The 23,056-nt window shown below is 40.7% G+C and overlaps 1 protein-coding gene across 1 annotated transcript in view; it reads right to left on the bottom strand.

Annotated features, from left to right (window-relative positions):
- Positions 1-22,773, bottom strand: part of LOC122641937 (nuclear pore complex protein NUP93A-like) — a 47,732-nt gene extending 24,959 nt beyond the window's left edge. The window contains exons 1-10 of the mRNA XM_043835277.1: positions 22,516-22,773; positions 22,319-22,410; positions 22,022-22,088; positions 19,341-19,400; positions 7,701-7,790; positions 4,460-4,729; positions 3,874-3,969; positions 3,605-3,739; positions 3,260-3,313; positions 3,081-3,164 (exon numbers count right to left, since the gene is read on the bottom strand). Of these exons, the coding sequence (XP_043691212.1) occupies positions 3,081-3,164; positions 3,260-3,313; positions 3,605-3,739; positions 3,874-3,969; positions 4,460-4,729; positions 7,701-7,790; positions 19,341-19,400; positions 22,022-22,088; positions 22,319-22,410; positions 22,516-22,617 (1,050 nt within the window). The 5' untranslated portion in view covers positions 22,618-22,773. The remainder of the gene's footprint in view (positions 1-3,080; positions 3,165-3,259; positions 3,314-3,604; positions 3,740-3,873; positions 3,970-4,459; positions 4,730-7,700; positions 7,791-19,340; positions 19,401-22,021; positions 22,089-22,318; positions 22,411-22,515) is intronic.
- Between the last annotated feature and the right edge of the window lie 283 nt (positions 22,774-23,056).

Here is a 23,056-nt window from a genome sequence, read left to right as displayed (position 1 = left end):
TGAAAATGTTCCTGATGACCGCCCTAGTGTCCTAAGAAAATGGGTACGTTCATGTATTCAACATTCCATTAACCACTTTGTTTCATATGAGTCTTTATATCCCTCCTATCAGGCCTTTGTTTCCTCATTGTCTTCTGTGTCAATTTCACAGGATTGGAAGGAAGCCATCAATGATCCAAAGTGGAAGGCTGTCATGATTAAAGAGATGCAAGACTTGGATAAAATAATACCTGGGAACTCACTCCTCGCCCTGCAGGGAAGAAATTAGTGGGCTGCAAATGGGTATTCACAGTCAAGCAGCGAGCAGATGGCATTGTTGAAAGATACAAGGTCTCACCCAAACTTATGGGTTAATTACCAAGAACCTTCACCCCATTTAGCAAAGATGAACACAGCAAGGGCACTCTTATCATGTGCTGCCAATTTGGGTTGGAATCTTAAACAATTAAATGTCAAGAATGCTTCCTTGAATGGAGATCTTGAAGAAGAAGTTTGCATGGATCTCCCTCCTAGTTTCTCTTTTCCTTCTGCTACTGGCCATGTCTGCAAATTGAAGAAATCCCTATATGGTCTCAAGCACTCTCCCAAAGCCTGGTTTGGTCGATTCCTAAAGGCTATGCAAAAATTTTGGATGTCGTCAAAGCCAGGGTGATCATACTTTGTTTGTGAAAAAGGAAGGAACCCAGATCACTGCCCTTATTGTGTATGTTGATGATATAGTAATTACAGGGAACAGTGATGATGAAATATCCCACTTAAAATCCCTACTTGCAAGGGAGTTTGAAACTAAGGATTTGGATCCTCTTCGGTATTTTCTTGGGATTGAAGTGGCAAGGTCTGATAAGGGTATTTTCATCTCTCAACGGAAATACGTTTTAGACCTTCTCCAAGAGGCTGGCATGTTAGGGTGTAAGCCTGCTAACCATAGTTGTCAAGGCGCCGCCTAGGCGTCCAGGCACTTTGGTCGACTTGGGTGCTTTGGTCGCCTAGGCGGGCGTCTTTGACACCTTGGTCACCTACTTGGTGTCGCCTTGAATTTTTAACCTCTCCAATGCCTTGGGTCGCTTAACCCCCGAAACAACTATGTTGTTGACTCTCCCATTGAAGTTAATCACCAATTATGCAGTGGTATGAGGATCCCATTGATAGGGAACAATATCAACGACTGGTTGGCCGGTTGATCTACTTGTCCCATACTTAACCAGATATTGCTTATGTTGTGAGCATTGTTAGTCGATTTCTTCATGATCCTAGGACATCCCATCTTGAAGTAGTTAATCGTATATTGAGATATCTGTAGTCTGCTCCTGGGAAAGGTATTCTTTTCTCCAATAATGGGACTCTTCGCCTGGAGATTTTTACTGATGCCGATTGGGTTTGGGTTTAGGTCCATTGATGACAGGAGATCTAACTCTGGTTATTGTTCCTTTCTTGGTGACAATTTAGTTACATGGTGTAGCAAGAAACAGTCTGTAGTCTCTCGCTCCAGTGCAGAAGCCGAATTTCGTGCCATGGCACATGGAATTTGTGAACTTATGTGGCTTAAGGGGATTTTGAGTGATTTGGGATTTAGTTCTGAAGATCCCATGCATCTTTATTGTAACAACAAGGCTGTAATCAGTATTGCTCATAATCCTGTTCAGCACAACCGCACCAAACAAGTGGAGATCGACAGACATTTCATCAAAGAGAAACTTGAGGGAGGAGTGATTTGCATTCCCTTTGTTAGTTCTGAAAATCAGTTAGCTGATGTTTTCACCAAGGGCCTAAAATGTAAGATGTTCCATCCGCTGGTCTCCAAGTTGGGCATGTTTGATATATTTACACCAACTTGAGGGGGAGTGTTGAGAACCGTGGGATGGGTATATTCCCTCTTTGTTATTAGGGTTTTATTATTATTTCCTATTTTACCTTTTTGCCCTTGGGGTTGTAATTCTTATTATAAATAAAGAGGACCTCTGTCATTAATGACAAGTCACATCATTCCCAAAACCTCTGATTCTGAACTCTTTTCTTTTCCCGTTACTGTTCTGCCCCATTGGTAGCGGCAGTACCTTTCTTGGCCATCAATCTCTACTTCCTCTTGCTCTTTGTCTCTCAAATTTTAGTCCATGGCTGCCTTTCCCTGGGCAATTCAACCCTCCAAAACCTAGATGCAAAGCCCTCTACAACCTTGAGATTCCATCGCGCCACAGACCTGCACTGCCGTTGTTATCACTAGGTACTGGTTCAGATTGAAGCAACATTTTCTCCACTTGCTGTTTAACGTAGCTAGTACCCGGATTTCAGACGGTCGATAGTTGTGAGTCGAATCCCAAAGTCCAGTCCCCGATTGATCCTATCTTGTGGGAAATTCTCTTTGAAACGAAACCTCTGCAGGTTCTGTTTACGCGAGGAAGAAGACAACCCCTCCCCTTCCACACCTCCTCCTTTATTTTATTATTGTTGTTACCATAATTACCCCTCTTTTCCATTAAGTTTTGTCTTGTACCTCATATTTGCTTCCAAGTTTGTCCCTATTTAACAAATAATAATCCCCCTTGTGTCCCTTCTCCTTTAAAAACCTAACGACCCCTTGAAAATTCTGGTATACTACGAGATTGAAATTACTTGTCAGAATATTTGAGTTTCTTTGATGGAGTGGGCCCATAAGCGATCTGAGCCAGGTTTTGAACCCCGGATCCGCAATCAGATAGTATTGGGATCATCAGTGGCCAATCCAAACCCAGACTCTGAGCCCTAAATTCATGGATTCAAGGGTGGATGAAGACAAAACCAGTTCAACCATCAAGATAAGACAGTCTGACAACCATACTTTATATGAATAGAGGATAGCTGCAATGTAATTGCATCAAAGAAAAATGTAGCTAACAAAGTGAAGCAAAGTGGTAAATGTTTTGAAGAATGACACCAGATGCAATTTAAAAGCACAAGTCTATTTTTACCAGTTCAAGAAACCACTTTAAGAGTCAAGGAATTCAACTCAACTCAACTAAGCCTTTTTCCAATTAAATGGGTTCAGCTACAATCAAGGCAATTGCACCTACAAAATTATAGAACTAGAAGAATGAGTACAATACCTGCTGCCAAGTAGTATCAACTGGAGGCTGCCTACGAGCATCACCGGCATCAAAATCTAGAACTCCATAATCCCTTAAACGAATCTGTAACAAGAATCCAACGAACCAGAAAGAATAGACAACAGGCTACAAATACACCATGTAAATTTAAGCTTATGAAATTGGGAAACACAACAAACCCTGAGAAATGCACGAATTCGTTGCAAGTTTCCAACACCACCACCAAGAGCAGCCTACAGCAATATCAGGAAACAACCAGAATAGACACAGTTTTTAGAACACCAATTGTTTCCATTCAGATAATGCAAAAGAAGGCAACAAATCTAGCTTCTTTGAGAAATAGCAAATAGGACAGAGCTAGGTTTGTTTCTGTAGCCGTTATATAACAAAGAAAAATGCATCAGTATATAAGTAAAACATGTAAAGAAGGAAGCCGTAAAGTTTAAAAAGACTAATCCTAACTAGCAATTAGAAAATTCTTCATAATAAAACCCAAAAAATAATATGTTAAACAAACTTGTTACCTGTGCAGGATGACTTTGGATCGTGTCCATGACATACTTCTCATGCCCCCATTCCAAGTGCCGCCTTGCACCGATTACTAATGACATTTTTCTTGAAACCTTTTGTTGAATAACTGAATCCTCACCTATCAATGACTAAATCAAAAAAAAGAAGCCACCACATTATAAGTGTCACAAAATGAATACATTAAGATGGGATCACGAGAAGGAAATTACAAATGATTGCACACTATCAGTTCTAAATAGACTAACATTACTAGTAAAGATACCTGACTCAGGTGCCATATCTTCTGCATGCTAACTGATTTTCCACCAGAAGCTTCTAGGCCCAGACTTTCATAAGCACTCTTGAAAGCTGCAGCAGGCTACCCAGAAGAAATGAACAGTAAATAGATCATACTTGACTAGAAAGCTTTTAAATAGATTAAATGAACATCTGATTCAAAGTTTTCAGATTGATGAAGGGGTTTTTCTGCGACTTGAATGCACATATAGTCAAGTGTTTATGATAACTAAAGTACAGTGTCTCATTTTAGAAGTACTTCAAAAAATAAAAAAAATAAAGGAAGTTATTAGTAAAAAATGAATGGGGGACAGGAATGTAGCAGGCACCCATTTTTTCTTCTCCCTTCAGAACATTAAGGATGCTAACAGGACCCATTCATAAGCCCTCAAGAAGAAAATATCATCCACAGATTAAAGTACATCAATTAGGCAAAAAATGAAACCAAAGATTATGATATGATCTCATTACTCTAAACCTCCATTGTCAAAAAAAAATAGTAACAGAAAAAAGAAACTTTTTTTCAACAACATACAAAAAACCTGACAGTAAAAAAAGAATTAAAGCCTTACTTTAAATGGCAAGCCACGCACTCTTGCATTATTCAGATCTCTCACAACATCAGCATAGACTGAGGCCTTTTTCTCGAGAACAGGCTTGTTAGCTAGAGGCACAATTTCCATACTTGATCGACCAATAGAAACCTGAGGACTAGAAGCAATGGACACCATTTGTCCAGGACGAGTAACCCCAGTACTTAAAGCACTGCTGCTGGCCCTTGGTAATGTTGAAAGCCGGCTCAAACTTTGCAGGAAATCCCGCTTTTCCTTTTGCCAATCATCCTGTTACACATCAAGTTTTACACATAAGAGGAAGACGAGCACAGATTGAAATCACCATTTTCTAATATAAAAGGTCATTACCAATTTACCATATCTTAGACATTTGACAACATATTAAGACAATCATAATTCATTTCGTAAATAGAGAAATTATTCACACTTCTGCCATAATTGGAATATGTGAACAACCAAATTTCCACAAATGAATATGAAACTCCACTTTCACCCCGAGGGCTATAGCATGGAGTTTTATTTTAAAGAGAGGAATCATAAAATTAGAAGTCATTCAGGCCATCATTCAAGGAAGTGAAGTTAAACTGATATCTTGGTGGGTCCATACATGAAACTCACTTTTTGGAATTTGGAAAAGGAACCGCACCTTCCAGCCATTTCTCAAAACTCAAGCAAGCTGGTCAAAGAAGTTATGTTGGGCACAAATTCTTCAATGATAAGTTAGATGTTATTTAAGAACAAAGTTGATTCTTACACATTTTAAACATCCAATTTATTCTATTGTAGTCAGCCACCCTTTTAATTTTAATAATAAGTAAAGAAATAATTTATTCATAATGGAAAGGAGGCCTGCTATATTTTACAGGCCAAACGCAAAGAGTTAGAATACAGATAATGATATCCAGTTTTCCAAGAATGGATAGTTGATTTCCTAAATTCCTTGGAAAGAGAAGCCCAAAGGACGACTCTATCTTCAGTCTCTTGGCCACAAATTTGAGGAACTAAGGCGCAAAACCTGTCTTTAATGTTCTCTACATGTATCACATCCAATACTTCTAACAAACAATGAATTATTTCTTAGGAATAACAAGTTTTTTAAAGAAAGTGAAAGAATAAAAGTAACTCAAAAATGGAGCTAAATTGTCTCATAAGTAATACAATAGGCTGTCCCAGAATCCTCACCATAGTAAGCTAAAACGTGTTTAAAACGGCATACCATTTTTTTGGCATTTTAAACGTGAACTCTCGAACTCGGCTCAAACGAACTCCAAAAACAGGCTCGTTTGAGCTTCGCAGCTTGTTCGAGTTTCGACTGTACCGGCGCCAGAGGAATCAGCCTCTCTTTCTCTCTCTCTCTCTCACTCTCTCCCTCTCAAACATGGCAGTTCTCTATTATCTCAGGCGGGTCTACCAGTTCTGGTTGAAACTGCTACCAAATCCTATGCATCTTATGATCTACCTCATCTGTCACTCATCCTAGAAAAAATTATTCATTCTATGTAGCAAATCCAAAGGAATTTCTGTTGGAGTCATTCCAGCATAGTTGTCAAGGCAATGCGTTGGCGTCCAAGCACCTTGGTCGCCTAGACGGGTGCCTTGAACTCCTTGGTTATCTTACATTTAGGCCCTCTCCAACGCCTTGGGTCGCCTAGACACTTTGACAACCATGCAGTCCAGTGCTAGAGCCCAAGTGCATATGATTGAATGATTTAAGCTTTGTTTCTCATAAAAGATAAAGGAGGGATGTCTCAGCTCCAAGCAATCGGAAGAGTTAAATGTTAGCTTTAATTTCTATGACAGGTTAGAGACTTTTGAAAAAATCATGTTCTCATGTGTTCAAATTCTTGAGGTTCCCCTTAAGGTGTCAAATGGTGGATTGCTTTGTAAATTAAGTGCAAAACAGGGTAACCACAAGGGCTGGAATGGTTATGTAACCGACCTACAAAATTGGGTAACTGCAAGGCTGAAATCATTTTTTTTTTTTCTTTTAATTAGTTTAAAATGATATCAGAGCTTTGAGGGCAGTTCTTCAACTCATGGTGGTCTTTTTTCTTTTTTTATTTTTTTTTTTTTGGGGGGGGGGGGTGATGAATGTCCCAAAGATATATCCTCTTCTTCAAAAGGTGCATGATAATATAGTTGCATTGAACTTTGGATACAAGCAGTTAGATAATATTTCCTCAATTTATTGGCCTATATTGCCAGTTTTTTTTTTCCGGTCCCAAACTTGGAAAATCTAAACGTTTAAAATGCCTACCATCCGTTTTCATTTTTTTGCCATTTTCAGAATGTTTGACAATTTTTTTGCTGTCCCATTTAATTTTTTAGCTGTTTTAAACGTTCAGTCCTGAACAAAGTTTTTTTGTAGTTTCTGTTTTGACTAACTATAATCCTCACTGTGATAAGGATCCAGGGTTCAAAAACCCGACTCAGATCGCTTACGGGCCCACCCAAGTGTTAGGTAACTCAAATCATAAGCACAAGTGGCAAAACAGTAACTATTGAAGTTGTATAGGAGCAATGGCAGAATGATAAATAACGGAAGGTTATAATGGGATGGCAGTATCATAATTAAAGGAGATCTTAAAGGTTAGAGAGAAGAAGACAGAAGATGAGGTGTCGCAGGGAACGGAAGAGAAGAAGAGGAAGGGAGATCGCACAATTAGCCACACGAACTTCAACCCAAATAATTCAATTCATATTTCATTCTTCAAATCTGGTTCTCTCAACCGTGTTACATTGAATATATAGAATACTCTCTTGCATGAAAATACAAAATCTAACTAAATTGGAAACCAACTAAAAAGACACTAAACAAAGTAGGCAATGACTCAAATAAAGAAACTACCAAAGAAATCCTACGTATTCTACCCAACCTTCTAAAACAAAGACAATAAAATAAACTAATTATTGCATGTTAATCTCAAATATTTCTTTATGAATCCAACATCTAAATGCGTCACACTGCCTTTGGCAATCAAGGATTTACAGATTTAACGCCAAATAGGCAAATACTCGTCAACATATGAATTACAAACTGAAGCATTGGCCTATAATGCAAAGCAGGCCACAACAGAACAAGCACACCACCAGAAAGTGTTGAAGGGAAATAAAATTTTCTGAATGATACACAACATGCCAGCCATAAGAATATGACAAACAAAAGAAAGCCTCTAGAACCATAACTGAATTCGAACTTAAACTTTTGTGAGACGTGAACCTATTGATGAATACTAACCTCCAAAACTTGCATCATGTAATCATTGAAACTTCTAAGATTATCCTTTTGCGCTTCTTGGATAGATGAAACCATAGCCATTTCATGAACCTGTGGTGCACATATTAAAGCAAACCTATTAAACTCTGGTGAAGCATAAACACCACTTTCCATATCCGGAATTTTTTTAAAGAAGATGCAAAGGTAATATAGACATTCTTTTTCCTTTTCCTTTTATTCTGGGGAGTGGCTGGGGGTGGGAGGCAGCATGCGATCGGGAAAATAAAATTCACATATTCTATATTATGGGAAAGTAACAAAATAAATAAGGGAGCAGTTTTCGTGGATGGAGGCCTAGAAATGAAATCCATGGATCACATGGTAGATCAGAGGGGGGGCGAAATTTTGTGGACTGGTAGACCCCAGGGTCCACTGCTCACATGTCAACTTTTGGCCCAATCTGAGTTGGCCAAGTGGCAAAAGAGAACACCGAAAAATCCAGGACTGCCAAAGGATACACGGGGCTACCAAGGGGGAGCATGAACATACAGGTGATGGCATGCCCTTAGATAGTAGGGCAAATAATTGAATTTGAGGCTGAAATTTATCAAATGGCCAATCTATACCATTCCCTAGATATCCAACGGTCAGATTTGTCATATCACTTTTCCACCTGACGGAACAAGGTGAGCTGGTCCACCGATTCTCTTGGTGGGCTGTCGTCCACCAAACCTTTTACAATAAAATAAAATTTCACCTTTTGAAACAAAAAGGAATGCCATTCAATCAGTACATACAGATTATTGCTGCAGTAGAATGTTCCAAGTGAAAAAGTTGTTAAACCTAAAAGATTTGAATCATAATAAGTTTCTCTCAGTGGGTTGCTTTCCATCAAAACTTCTGCAATAAATTAAAATTCCACCTTTTGAAACAAAAAGAATGTCATCTATTCAGTAAAAACAGATTATTGCTGCAGCAGAACGTTCCAAGTGAGTAAGTTCTGAATCATAATATCAAATGAAGGACACAAAGATGGACATGAAAAGTATAGCACCAGTACTTTAGCATAACAGGATCTTCAGCTCCTATGGAAAACTTCTAAAGTGAACCAGCCAACTTCAAGATTTAGTTGCTAAACAAAAGCCTTTTAAGTGGCCATACCAATGTTTGCTGGTACCAGTTCTCAGGGGGTGTGGGAATCCTGAGGAGGAAGACACCACAGGCCCACAAACCAGCTGCCTCTATCTAATCTTTCCCTTCATCAGCAAGTATCAGGAAAGGAACACATGATCCAAACATATTTTACTGACCGATATGTTAGCCTATTCTGTCAATGACTTGATTACGACACGTTGTTCAAATATCAGGAAGTTACTTGCTACTGGTTGTCTGAGTATTTTGATCAATTACTCTTAAAGATATAAAAAAAAATGGTTATTTTATTTTCATACAGGTATAAATTCAAAGATCATAAAATATTTTGAGAATATAGTTGTCACGGCATCTAGGCAATCATATGGGTTGGAGGGAAAAATCAAGGTGACACGAACAAGGTATCAAAGCGTTGCCTAGGCGACCAAGGCACCCTTCCAGCAAAGGGTGCCTGGACGCTAGGCGACGCCTTGACAACTACGGTTGAGAATGTGAAATAAATAACACGAACTTAATCATAAGAGCTTTTAAGCAAAATACTGTGCCTTTTTATGGGGAAAATCAATATCTACATTCAAGTTATACAGCTGAGGGTCCAATTATCAGTCTCATATCCATATCCATATCCATCTTGTGTCGTGCTGACACAGGTACTTTGTGGGGGCACAAGAAGTCAAGGGCTCAAGGTAACACCTAGGAGTGGCCTAAAAGACCAGGCAGCCTAAGGATGTCTAAGGAATAGCCTAGGTGTGGTATAACTACGCAATCAGCTAAGCTCCTAGGCTTACAATTTGAAGCAGAAATTGGGGAAAGAGTGCTCATCAAACTCCAGTTTATCGTTTAAGGCCAACAATGTTGCCCCAATAATGTGCCTACTTATGTGATGCATCTAACCTAACTTGGGGTCAAAAGTATGGATGAATATGCTAACATTGGCTTCCAAAAGTCGAAGTGTGTTATATTAGCCAAGTGCCTAACCATTATTATAGACTAGGGCATCGTATGCCGCCATCAAGAACCAGCTCATCAGTCCACATATCACATTCAGCTAACCATGTTAATAAATATCTCAGAAAATGAGGCTTCACTAGATTCTGTTATTAGTATAATAAGTTTGTTAGCCTTTAATTACATAGAGGGACAAACTTCATTTGAAAACATTCGCCAAAAGCAAATCAATTAATTTCTGGGTGTTCTATGATACTATTGTTGGGTTACGATGTCTTGTATTCCGTCGCTTTTGTTTGTGGGCTGATTCCGAAGGGCCATTAAAAGGCCATAGAGCCCAAGACCCCGAGGAAAATTTATTTTAGGATTATATGGGTACTTCGGTAAAACTGTATATAATGTTTTTTGCAACTTTGTTGCTAAGAAGGCAATTCTATGTATCTAAGAGAGGTGTGAGGATGAGCGGCTGTAACCCAATTCTCCATTGATAGTGAAGCAGGTCTTATTTCACCGTTGACATAGGCAATCTTGCCGAACCACATAAATCTTTGTGTTGTGTGATTGTTGTTTGCAATTTCCATTCCTCGTTTTAGGTTTTCGTTTACTACAGCTATAACCCGTCACAACTATATGGGAGTATGTATTATTCCCTGTGCCCTGCAATGACCGTCCCCTTTGAGAAAAGCCCAAAGTACAAGTGTGGGTAAAACATTTAAAAGCCTCCTGTTTCCAAAATTGCCTTCCCATTACTTGGGACAAAATTTCAAATTGGATAAGAAGTGCCAAATGGCAAAAAATGCCAGTACTAATGTGTTAAATTTCCTACGAACCCCAACAAATTAATTTGTTTCAAGAACAAATAATTTGGAACAGCCAAAAAAGGGAAGGACTGTCTTTGCGGATCAGCGGGAGTAGCAAGTATTTTGCTCTGATACTGAAATCTATATTTGAGAATGAAGATTCTTAGAAACTCAGGATCAGACCTGAGTGCAAAGACTCCAAAGAGGTGGACTCTTCACAGATGAGCCTTTTCCCACCTAACACAGTTATAGACTTATATCTCCCTAAACTCCGTCCAACACCCTAAAACTAAACCCTTATCTCAGACCCATTTCCTTTTCTATTGCAGACCTAATATTCATGATTACTTTCATACTTGGATGTGTAGTATAGGCCACATCAGCTGTGGGCAACAGTTTCTATTCTCTGTCCACACTTATGCTGCTAGAATTCCTTGCATGCTGCATCAGAATGCACCTAGGTGATTAGAGAAGGGCATAGGCAAGATCTTTTTCTTTTAGCAGCCAGGCTATTGCATAGGATCACCAAGGCATTTTAACAAGATTGTCTAACCATAGCAGATTTTATCAATATATTCTTCCACCAAATGAAATGTAATTCTTCCTCCAGACTACAGTTCCCTTAACAATGCTCATTTTGTTCACGTCTTCCTTGTTATGGTCTGGTGACTATGGAATCAAAAGACAAGCAGGGGTCAATTGGAATTGGTGGCAATAAATTCACCAGCGCAAAGAGACTTGGCGATAAGGAAGGATAGAGACCAAAATGACAAGTCAAGGGGATCCTTCTCAAGGAGATCAGCATTGGCCTTTTCATAAATAAGTAACATAAGAAAAGAGAGATCCCTATCTACAAAGACACTTGAATGCAAGAGACTCAAGGGAAAAGAACATCCTCTGAAGAGAAGATTCACTTCAAGCCACTATTCTCACAGTGGGGAGACACAAATAGAAGAGCCTGCTCAATTCATCCATTCTCTTCTACCCACTGACAATTTAAACTCAAATTCGTCATAGAAAATGAGTCGTCTCAATTTTTTCCAGACAAATCTGAAAGCTCCTTTTAGCCAGGATGGCATCCCAACAGAAGATCAAACTATCTTTTATTTTTTTAGGTGAATAAAAAATTCATTACCAAAGAGAAAGAACTACAGAGACCCAAAAGCGGGGGGGAGAAAAAACACAAATACACAAGCTAACTCAACCTCAAACAGAGGAGGTGATCGGCTGGAGATAGAAGAGGGGGAGATCCTAGGAGACAACAACATGCCTGTTCCTTGGGGAATCAATACAGGGGGAAGTAACAGCTGAGAGCTTTGCTTTAATGTCAAAAGAGATGGAGACCCAAATCTGGCTAAGAGGCCTGGAGTTGGAAGTCCATTTCCTAATGTTACGCTCCATCCAAATCTGGTTAATGGAAGCACAAAAAGCCAGTTTACCAACTGTATCACAAGTCGAAGAGCCAGAGAAAGTCATTTCTATCCATAACCATTCCCTTGAGGCCAGCATTTGTCAAGGATTCCCTTCTAGATAGCCAAGGAAAGCGTACAATCAAATAAGAGATGATCAGCATCTTCCACTGCATTCCAGCAAAGGCAGCAAAATGGGGGAGACTGGGATTTGACAAAGACGAAGGAAGGACTGCATTGGGAGGACTGTTTGAGAAGACATTCCAAACAATAAAGTTGTGGCAGGGAATGTGGCCTTTGAACCAGACGAGCTTTCTCCAAGGAGCCAAATTATTTCTGAGCCAAACAAGATTCCAAGCATCTTTAGATCTAAACAAACCAGAGGTAGAAGGGATCCAAGAGATCTTCTAGGGATAGAGGGCAAAGCATTCCAAACTTCATTGAGCACTGGGTGGAGAGAGGGCGATGGGTCCCAGTCTCCGTTGGAGATAATGTCTGCAACCAGCGATTGTCTACTTAAACCACAGTTGTAGATAGCTCTGGAATTAACCGAGTGAATGAGAATACCCTTTGGGTGCCAATGATCCAACCAAAGAACAGTAGATGAACTATCCCCAATCTTAGAGTGTATGGCTCCAAGAGCAGTTTGTCTAAGGGAGAGGATCTTGTGCCAGACCAAAGAAGCATCTGAAGTGGAAGAGACAATCCAAATAGAGTCAGACCGAAGAATTTCTAAGTAGATCCAGTCAACCCAAATGTTGCTTTCTTTAGAAGCAATCTTCCATATCAACTTAATGATGCCTGCTGAGTTCACATCTTTAATGCGGCGAAAACCTATACCCCCCCCCCCCTCTTCCTTAGGGAGACACATAGAAGCCCAGCTGGTGGGATGGAGAAATCTAGAAGTTTCAGCGCCTTTCCAAAGAAAGGAGGCCATAAGAGATTCTAGAGCCTTGATAGTTGAGGATGGAAGACCATATATACCAGTCCAGTAGATGTAAGAAGATTGAGGCATTGACTTAATGAGAACCAACCGACCTGCATATGAGAGCAGCTTGCCTTTCCAAAGCTGTAGTTTTTTCCTAATGAGATCCAACATAGGAGAGCAGTGATGCACAGTAAGCTTGGCCGGAATCAAAGGCAGCCCCAAGTATTTAACTGGAAAATGGCCAAGAGAGAAACCCGATATTTCCAAAGCAGCTTTCACAAATTCAGAAACCCCCGCAAGAAATAGGAGAGATTCCGTAGGGTTAATCCTCAGGCCTGAGAGATCTTCAAAGTGCTGCAAACAGAACATAATGGATTCGAAGTATTCTTTGGATGCCTTTGAGAAGATCATGAGGTCGTCCGTAAAAGCCAAATGGGATAACTGAGAGCTTTGCATTTGGGAATAGGGACAATGAGCTGACAATCAATGCAAGATTGGATGTTTCTAGAAAGAACTTCCATAGCCAGAGTGAAAATGTAAGGGGATAGAGGCAACCCTGACGAATACCCACTGAAGAAGCAAAGAAACCCACTGGGCTGCCATTGACAAGGACCGAAAATTTTGCCGTCGATATGCACTAATGAATCCAATGAGTGAACACTGGAGGAAAGCCCATCTTGGTTAGCAGCCTACAAATGAAGTCCCATGTCAGAGAGTCGAAAGCCCTGTGGATGTCAATCTTCATTAGAGCAGTTGGGGGTGGGATTTCTCGTCAAATCCTCTAACTACTTCGACGCAAAGAAGAATGTCGTCTGCTATACTTCTCCCAGGGATGAAAGCAGATTGATTTGCACTAACCAGAATGTCCACAATTGACTTTAGCCTAATGCTATGATCTTAGCTATAAATTTGCAGAGCAAGTTACAAAGAGCTATAGGACCGAAATCAGTCATGGCCGAGGCACCTTCCTTCTTGGGGATGAGGCAGAGAAACGTGTGGTTCACTCCTTTAATTTGACTAGGGTTGAGGGAAAAACTTTTGATAGCTTTAATAAGGTCTTCCTTGACAATGTCCCAAGCAGCAAAAAAGAAACCCAAACTGAATCCATCTGGCCCAAGAGCCCTGTTAGTTTTAAGATATCGAATGGCTCCCACAATTTCATCTTCTGAAGGGATGACCTGCAAAGAAGAGAGATACTCACTTGGAATGAAATTGTTGAGAAGATGGTCAGGGATTGGCCCAGCCTCCCTAGAAGAGTCATTGAATAGCTCCGTGAAATAATTTGCAGCCACGTCTTTGATGTCCTTGACTCTATGAACATGAGATCCATCAGAAGTGGTAAGCTGCAAAATAGAGTTGATGTTTATTCTAGACTTCATGGATCGATGGAAATAGGCCGTGTTAGAGTCCCCTAAATCCAGCCACTTGATTCTGGACTTTTGCCTTTTGAAGCTTTCCTCTTGAGAGAGAAGAACTGAGAGCTCAGAAATAGCCTCTTTTTCTTCTTCCACCAGAGGAACATTTAGAGAGTCAGTCTGCAACCGATTCTGAATACCTGAAAGCTTGTCCCTACAATCAAGCACACGCTGGGAAATATTTCCAAAGTGGAGAGAGTTCCAATCCTTGAAAGCACTTTTGACATTTCTGAGTTTCCTTGCAACTGCTATAAGTGGAGAAGAAAAAGCTTGGATTCGCTTATCCCAGGCTTCTTTAACAGTAGGAAGGAAAGAGGGGTGAGAGGACCACATGTCAAAGTATTTAAAGGGCTTTGGGCCAAAGGATATGTAAGGTTGAATGAACAAAGAGATAGGGCTATGGTCAGAGATACCAGGGTTGTGAAAAGTGGCATGGGAGGAAGGATAGGTGGAGAGCCAAGCTTCGTTCACAAGGATTCTATCAAGCTTGCAGGCAATACGGGCAGTACCAGCTCTTTTGTTATTCCAAGAGAACTTTGGGCCAGACCATCTCAAGTCACTGGTGCCAATATCCTCAATACAAGAGTTAAAAGCTTCCACTGAATCCCTGTCTAAATGATCCCCTCCTTGCTTCTCGTGATCATAGTGAACCACATTAAAATCACCTCCCAACCCTCAGGGGAGAGAGTCAATCTGCCCAGAGCAGGATCGAAGATCATTCCATAAAGAGAGCCTTTCAGCAGGGATATTAGAAGCATAAATGACAGTGAACAAAGAGCTGGATAGACCCAAAAGGTCAGAAATGCAAAGATGAAGAAACTGGGAAGAGGAAGAGAGGATGGAGACTTTGATTTTACAGGGATCTCAAATGACCCATATTCGGCCATTGGGATGGTGACTATATTTGGTCTGCAGAGACCAACCAGGGGCAATGGAGCTTGAAGTTTTTGGGGCATTTGCTTCTTTGATATGAGTCTCAAGGAGGAAGCAAAGACTGGGACGATGGAGCTTGATGAAAGAATAGACAGCAGACTGTTTGGAAGGGGAGTTGAGACCCCTGATTGATGCAGGTCCAAGCACTAGGAAGAGGAATAAGAAGCCTTGAAAGGGCTGTTGATTTGTTTCTGTTTTTATTTTTCGTTGGAGCTTCCATACGTAGTTTTTTTTCAGTACTTTAGTTAAGGGTATAATGGTCATTTGACCTTTTTTATTAGCTACTGTTTTATTTCTCCCCCTCCACGATTTCTAAAGGAGGATTTGTTTTTTTTTTTTAAATCAGATTATAAGATCTGATCATATTGTAATTAGGATTCAGAGCTAGGACTACAACTCCTCTGAATAGGACTGATTGGCTGATTGATGGATCAGCCCCCATTATAAATAAAGCAATTCGTGGGAGGCTCCCCCACAGTTCAATTAAATAATTTTTGTTTTTAGCTTGCTGCAGCCATAGCCGATTGGTCTCTGAGTTTGCATCCTTGTGGATCTCAAGGTGGTACAGGGTGGGTGGACTCCTACGACCCCTTGCATCGTGAAGATCGGGAGGTTTCTTCAACTTTCTAGCTGCTGCCTTGCTGGTTCTTCAAATCAGTAAGTTTACTCTCAATTCCTGACATCCTTCTCTCCTTCATCCTCCGACCTAAGCCATCCTTTCCCCCATCAGATCTCAAAACCAGTTTTACATCCCCTCCATTAAACCTGCAACTTCTACCTTCGAACCATAGCTCAGTTTCTAAGCAGCCATCATCCCACCATCAAATCTGGCCCAAACTTCCAGCATACATCCCCCACATTTCCCCCTACACTCGATCCTACTTTCAGTCCAATCAAACCACTCAAACCCTAATTCCCCTCATCTCCCATAAAACCCAAAAAAAACCCTAAAATCAATTCTGCCCAATATTGCAAAATTTCGAAACTCATCCAAACCCTAACTTCTTTATTCCATTTTAGTCCCCTAGACCTGCCCATTAATACCCTATAAACCCCTTTCTCAAAATCCAACCCTAACCCTAGTTTTGCCCTAAATTAGTAAACCCTAACCCAATTGGCTAGCCCTTGTGTGTGACCCCATTACCCTGGCTCCTAGTGGGATTACTCCTACCAAGGACTACATCACTGATGTTCCAAATAACAACCTGGTTCATAGGGAAGTGGAGGGGGGTGCAATCAAGCCCAAGGGTTGGGGAGGAGTTTCCGAGCTTGAGAGGAGCTTCTATGGCACCTTTGGAAGGAACGTAGGCCATAATGGTTGGTAGAAGAAGAGGGAGCCAAACAAGATTCGGGTGAGAGGCGAAGTGGCAATCGGGTTTGGGTTAGTGGATAGCCCAGAGGTAGAGGTCCGATTGATAGAAAGATGGGAAGAAGTGGTTGAACCAGGGATAATGGTTCACACAATGGTTCGAGAATGGTCCACAGGCAAAGAGGGAGAAAGGGAAAGGATGGGTCCCACCAGGGAAGCTGGAACAAAAGGGAAGAAAGCACTCGACACCCTATTTGGAGTCGCATCATCAAGAGGAGGAGCAGCTTGCCTTTTCGAAGGAGACAACAAAGCTGAAGAGGAGGAAGTCCTCAGAGAAGCAGGTCGATTTTCCAAAAGCACCTTTCCAAGGTCAACTGCTGGGGAAGCAGAGCGAGAGCGACGCATCAGGGTATCTCTGAAGGAAGATTTCTCGATCGTCTAGGGCAGGCAGCAGGGGGTTTGGCAGTACTTCAATGTCAGATGACAGAATCACAATTCGATTCTACCCAGAGGGCAAATCTGAAGAAAGGTTGAGACCATCGGTCCCATGAAAAGGAGTCTTGGATGCCGGCGTTTCCTTCAGCCGCTGCTTATTCTGGTGAGGTCTAGCCCTGGTTCTTCCTCAAGAAGGTAGATGTTGCACCTGATTTGGTTCATGTTGTTGTATCTCATCAACAGAGGTGAGACCAATTGTTGCTTCATTTCGGTGATCATCAGGAGGAACCGAGACTTCCTTAGGCGCACAGAAGCTAGAGTCATGACTAAAAGTTTTGCAATGGAGGCAGTGTGGAGGCTTCCAGTCGTAGTGCACATCTTGATCGAAGGAGAAATCATTCCCATCATTAACCTTGATGAAGGAGGGAAGAGCATCCTCTGCCGATACTTCGACACAGATTCTGGCATAGGCTAGTCTATACTTTCTCATGGTTCTAGCATCAGAGAAGAGAGGAGTGCCCACGACAGAGCCCAATGTGCTAAGTCCTTCGGAGCACCAGAAGTGAAGAGGAAAGCCAGGGAGAGATATCCATAAAAGGATGATAGATAAATCCACGCTGTTCAGCTGAAGTTGACGATTCCATTGACGAAGAAATATTTGTTCTTCCCCACTTGCCAGGAACCTCCTTCAAGGGCACAAATCTTGTCAAGTTCAGCGGAGAATTTAAAGATGAAAAAACCATTGTCCAAAAGGGTGGGTTGAAGGTTTCCTTGAGGCCGCCATTCTTTGACAGAAATAACTTCAAAATATGGAATGGGGGTCTAGAGCCCGGGAAATGGCCTACCAGGCAGCTCTTCCAAAGCTTTGCTTCATCATCGAGCAGCCCAGGAGGACAAAGGGCAAATTTTGAGGCACCATCATGGAAAGGTGCAATAAAACGAAGAGAGAGGCCTTCACGAGAAGCACGAGGGGCAGGCTCAAAGGGTGCTTTCCAGTGAGAAGGTGTTGTGTTGAACGGGGTTTGTGGCGGGTGGATCTAGGAGGAAGGAGAGGGTGGAGAAGGGTTTGGAGAGAGAGAAACATCGGAGGTCGAGAATTACCGGCAATAGATTACCGGAGAAGAGGGAAAGACATTACCAAAGGAGCGAAGAACTGGAGGCCGGGAGCACGTGACTCATGAGTCTTCAAGAACCCTAGAATTGGTTCTTAGAAACAAAAACAAGGAATTTCTAGGGTTTTTGGGTGTGAATCGATCATATCAAAATCGGTAGAAATCAAAATTGATCATGGTCTATTCCAATCTGAATTGGCCGATTCACCTGAGATCAAGCTATCTTGTTAGTAAAGATTCTTTGGTACATACCGAACCCCTGAGAATCTTGCTGCTTTGCTAACCCAACCAAGTCACACCTCTAAACAAATATGTTAACCCCATCAAAAATCATTTCTGATATTGGTGTTCTAGCACTATTCAATCAAATATCAATGTCCAAGAAAAAGGCAAAGCCTTCATTGCTCCTGTCACTGACAACTGATATGTCGAAGCTCTATAGAAAAAATTGGTTTTTAGTTTTCAAGTGGGGTTTATTGTCTCAAATGGCACCTTATCCTGTTTCAGCATTACCCCAAACATCTTATAGATGATACTAACATTCCTACTCGGAACATAATTTATATTGTCTGATCATCACAATAAACTACCCTTCTAGAAAACTCCAGAACTTTGAACTTTTCCAAATTCATCGGTCCAGCATTTTTTTTCTTCCATTTTTCAGAACTCCCGCTCCACTCAACTAAACAATATGGGCACCAAGCACAAAACAAGATTTAACATGCAGCATAACAAATGGCTCAAACTACACACTTCCAGCTCGATTTCTTAAATTAGGAAGAGTTATCCCAAAACCAGATTATATTGCCACAGTTCAAAGTTCTCTCAGTGCAACCGTGGAGGAGCAACCCACAATTGCAATTTCTTAACAATGTTGAGTTGTTAACCATTAAAGTCAACCAACTCCTAGATTTTAAATCATTAGACACTTCAGGATGCCATTGTTAGCAGATGGCTCCAGGTAAGGTTCTTTTCTAACACGAGGCTCACTACTATATAGAATGAGTAAAGCTTGAAACTTCTGCCGGTGTTCATCCTTATTTTCAGCGATCAATGTAACTAGACAGAACAACAAAGTAAGAAAAACCTTCAATATCTCAATGGAAATGAGAACTCAAAAACTTGAAATTTTTTCATTGAGCAACAATAGGTATAAAACTAAAACAACAACTCAGCCTTATCCCAACTAAATGGCGTTGGTTAAATAGGTGTAAATCTACCTGCTGCAGATATTCTTCGACACTTGTTGCCTCAGCAGGGAACACATCCTCAAATGTTGTCTTCAAGAAAAAGTAGACAGAATGAAGATAAGTCAAGAAAACACTTGCCACAGAAGACAAAATCCAATAACATAGTCTGATGAGGGGGAGAGAGATGAAAAGGGTGTTGGGGGAGGGGAACTTGAAAGAAGCACAAGTTAAAGCATGTATTAGATTATATCAATGGCAACGAATTAGTGCACAGAGGTCAAAACTATACCAGATTTAGAATCAGACCATGCAGAATATGAGCAGTGAAAAAATATGTTATTCCTCAAGTAACAAACCATGAAAACCCTACTATTCCTCAAGTAAAAGCATGTATTAGATTATATCAATGGCAACGAATTAGTGCACAGAGGTCAAAACTATACCAGATTTAGAATCAGACCATGCAGAATATAAGCAGTGAAAAATTATATTATTCCTCAAGTAACAAACCATGAAAACCATACTATTCCTCAAGTAGCAAAACCTTGAAAAGCATTTCAAATATTCAAGTTGATCGAATGAAATCTATGCCAACCCACTACTCACATTGCATCATATTATATGTCTCTCTCTAATATCAAATGATGCAAATCCATGTATTTCTTACCAATCAGAAGAAAATTAATATACGCTCCTAATTACCAGACCCTCAAGTTTTCCCCAGCATAAAACTTCATGATCATATGTATTAGCAAAACAAATGATCATGGGTCACAGCACAGTTATCGAGGTGTCGCCTAGGCCGGCGCCTTGGACGCCTCGGTCCATTTTGTTGGTATCGCCTTGATTGACCCTCTCCATCACCTTGGTCACCTTGCCACCCTGATAACTATGGTTGCTCCATTGGGACCAAGTGGTCACGGGTTCGAGTCTAGAAACAGCCTCTCTGTGAAAGCAGGGGTAAGGCTGCATACATTATGACCCTCCCCAGACCCTGCAGTTGCAGGAGCCTTGTGCACTGGGTACTCGTACCCCTTTTTATGTTTTAGCAAAACAGGTTAATCTTCTTTTACCTTTTTTCTTGGAAGAACCATGTGGTTAGGCTAGTTTTTTTAATTCTCCTAATTTTTACTGAGCTCACAACAGAGTTGGAGATATGGAGGACTCTTAGGGAGAGAGAAACGCATTGGTTATTTTTGGCCCATCTCCCAAAGGTGTTTAGGAGACATCCTTTTCAAATTTTTTTGTTCAAAACAGCTGATTTGCTCCATAGATACCCCAAACAAACACACCCTAATTATGATTTCTTTTACCTCATTTTCCCCCTCATAGCAATAAAATTTTACATTTTAATTTTCAAAAGAAGTTATATTGTTGAAGAATATCAAAAGTGTGAATTAGTCAATCTAAAAAACTGCAAGACCACTATGTTTAACCTCAATGGGTTCAAATTTCGCCCATATGTTGTAGCAGCATCAGTTAGAGGGTGGGCCTTGGTGCAACGGTAAGGTTGCTCCATTGTAAACAAGTGGTCACGGGTTCAAGTCTGAAAACAGCCTCTCTGCAAAAGCAGGGGGAAGGCTGCGTACATTATGACCCTCCCCAGACCCCGCAGTGGCGGAAGCCTCATGCACTGGGTACGCCCTTTTTTTGTTGTAGCAGCATCTGCAGTACTATTACAGATGGTGATTGAGGGGGTGTAGACACCTATCTCCTCCTTGAGAGATGGTCTAGGGGGTAACTAGGAGTCCTCGGTTTTGTGTTACACCATGCACCCGAACTGCGTTTTTGCTGGACTTGATGAAGCTGCTATTTGGTTTGGTTGGTACCAATAATCCAATATGATATGGAAGTATGGAACATTAATCAAATATTTTCAATTAAAAACTTACGAAGAAGATTGACTTCTGTAGCTATCACCGGAATGAAAAATCCAAAGTATTTGTCTTCAAATTGAGGGCAATAGGTGACAAGCCACTCCCCATCAATCACTCATCATTAGGGGAGTCAATTAAACAATTTGAGTATTATGCAACAGACCATTAGTCCAAATTCCCATTCTATATTTCATTGCTGGGATCGTGTCCTATAAAAATAGATTTTTTCTAGTAGTAACAGAGATATGAGTGGTTGCTCCTTTTACTTTTAGTGGCTTGATCCATAACACTAATTTTGTGACTTTTGTCCGCCCATTTCTCTTGTGTTATGATGGAAAGCAGCACATATTGAATATTTGTACTCCTGCAATAAGTTCGAAATCTTGATATGGATCCCATATAATTTTTCGAAGTATTCATTAGTATGATTTTTCCGAGGCAGAAGTTAATATTTGTAAACAGAGCATTGATGGAACCTCCCTTGGGCCCCAAGCCCCAACTGAGTGGGATAAACTTTTAAAGTAGAGAACCAAAACAAAAAAGCTCCCACAGATGTTTCCATGACCTACTCATGACAAGGGGAAGTGATGGCACAATTTAAGGTCTTGAGTTACTGCAAGAGAATTATTGTACCAATTGTAAGTAAAATTCAATTTTAGAAACACATTATCTGGAGGGCCTCCATCGTTAGGACATTGCACATAATGTCTAGCTTAAACTATTACTAGTTCAGTGAGTGAGTGAGGTACAAGATTAACGAATGTTAAAGAACATAAAGACATGAATCCAATTAAGGCAGTCAGTTGATAAATAACACTGACAAAGTGACCTCACCTTCAACTCAAAAGACTTGAGATCTCGTGCAAGCTGCTCAGCATTGATTCCTTCGCGCGCCAGTAACCTAATCCGTACAAAAAATAGGTGGAAACTCAACCGACATAACGGCAACATTCCCTATACTATCAACACTCTCAGATTGATGGAATGATCAATTCAGAATTACTCCCGGCCAACCACGTTCTCCATGATCATAATAACTAAACGTAAAGTAAAATTTATCACCGTGGAACCAATCTGTATGATCGACCGAAGGGGCCAATAGCCTTTTGTTTTGACTGCATGAAGCATTACCTCGTGGCGGCAATGGATTGTGTAGGAGCTTCAGTTCTCAGGGTTTTAGCCTTGAGCTTCTTCGACAAAGCTTCCAATTGATCCAAGTTTCTCTGCAACAGTTCATGTGTAAGTCAAATATCTACAAAACAGAGAAACGAAAATAAACGATAATGCAAAAGCCATAGAGTCGCCTAACATGAAACAATAAGACGAACCTGTAGAGTAGGGAATTGAGCAGATGGAGCAGCTTGCTCGAGAAGCTTCGTAGATGAGTGGAGGAGATCGGTCCAGCTACTCAGGTCTGGTTCAGTCGCCATTACTGCAACTACAAAGCTCCAAAGAGAGTGACAGGCGTTTAGAAGCCCTAATTTGAATGGAGGGAAAGCGGTAAGAGAGCAAGCAAAACCAAATTTCCCGACCGGTTTTGGCCTGTAGAGCCGTACTTTGCAGAGTTCAACCAGCGCGGAGAACTGTTTGGGTGAGCCGCATATCGCAGTTGAGCATTGTTTGCTAAAACGAACAGTGTTCGTTTTAAACGCGATTTCGTTTTTTACCGTTTTAAACATGTTTTGCCCGAGGGAAAAAACCCGGCAAATGACAAGCATTCATATTTTAACACGTTTCATCTTTTTTTGTGTAAAAAACAGGTAAACGACAAGCATTCATGTTTTAAACACGTTTCACTTCTTTTGTGTTAAAAAATCGACAAATGACAAGTATTCATGTTTTAAACATGTTTCACTTTTTTTGTGTTAA

This window comes from Telopea speciosissima, chromosome 10 (assembly GCF_018873765.1).
Source record: "Telopea speciosissima isolate NSW1024214 ecotype Mountain lineage chromosome 10, Tspe_v1, whole genome shotgun sequence".
Lineage (NCBI taxonomy): Eukaryota > Viridiplantae > Streptophyta > Magnoliopsida > Proteales > Proteaceae > Telopea > Telopea speciosissima.
The sequence above is the reverse complement of the archived record's forward strand: the minus strand, read 5'-3'. Positions and strand labels throughout refer to the sequence as shown.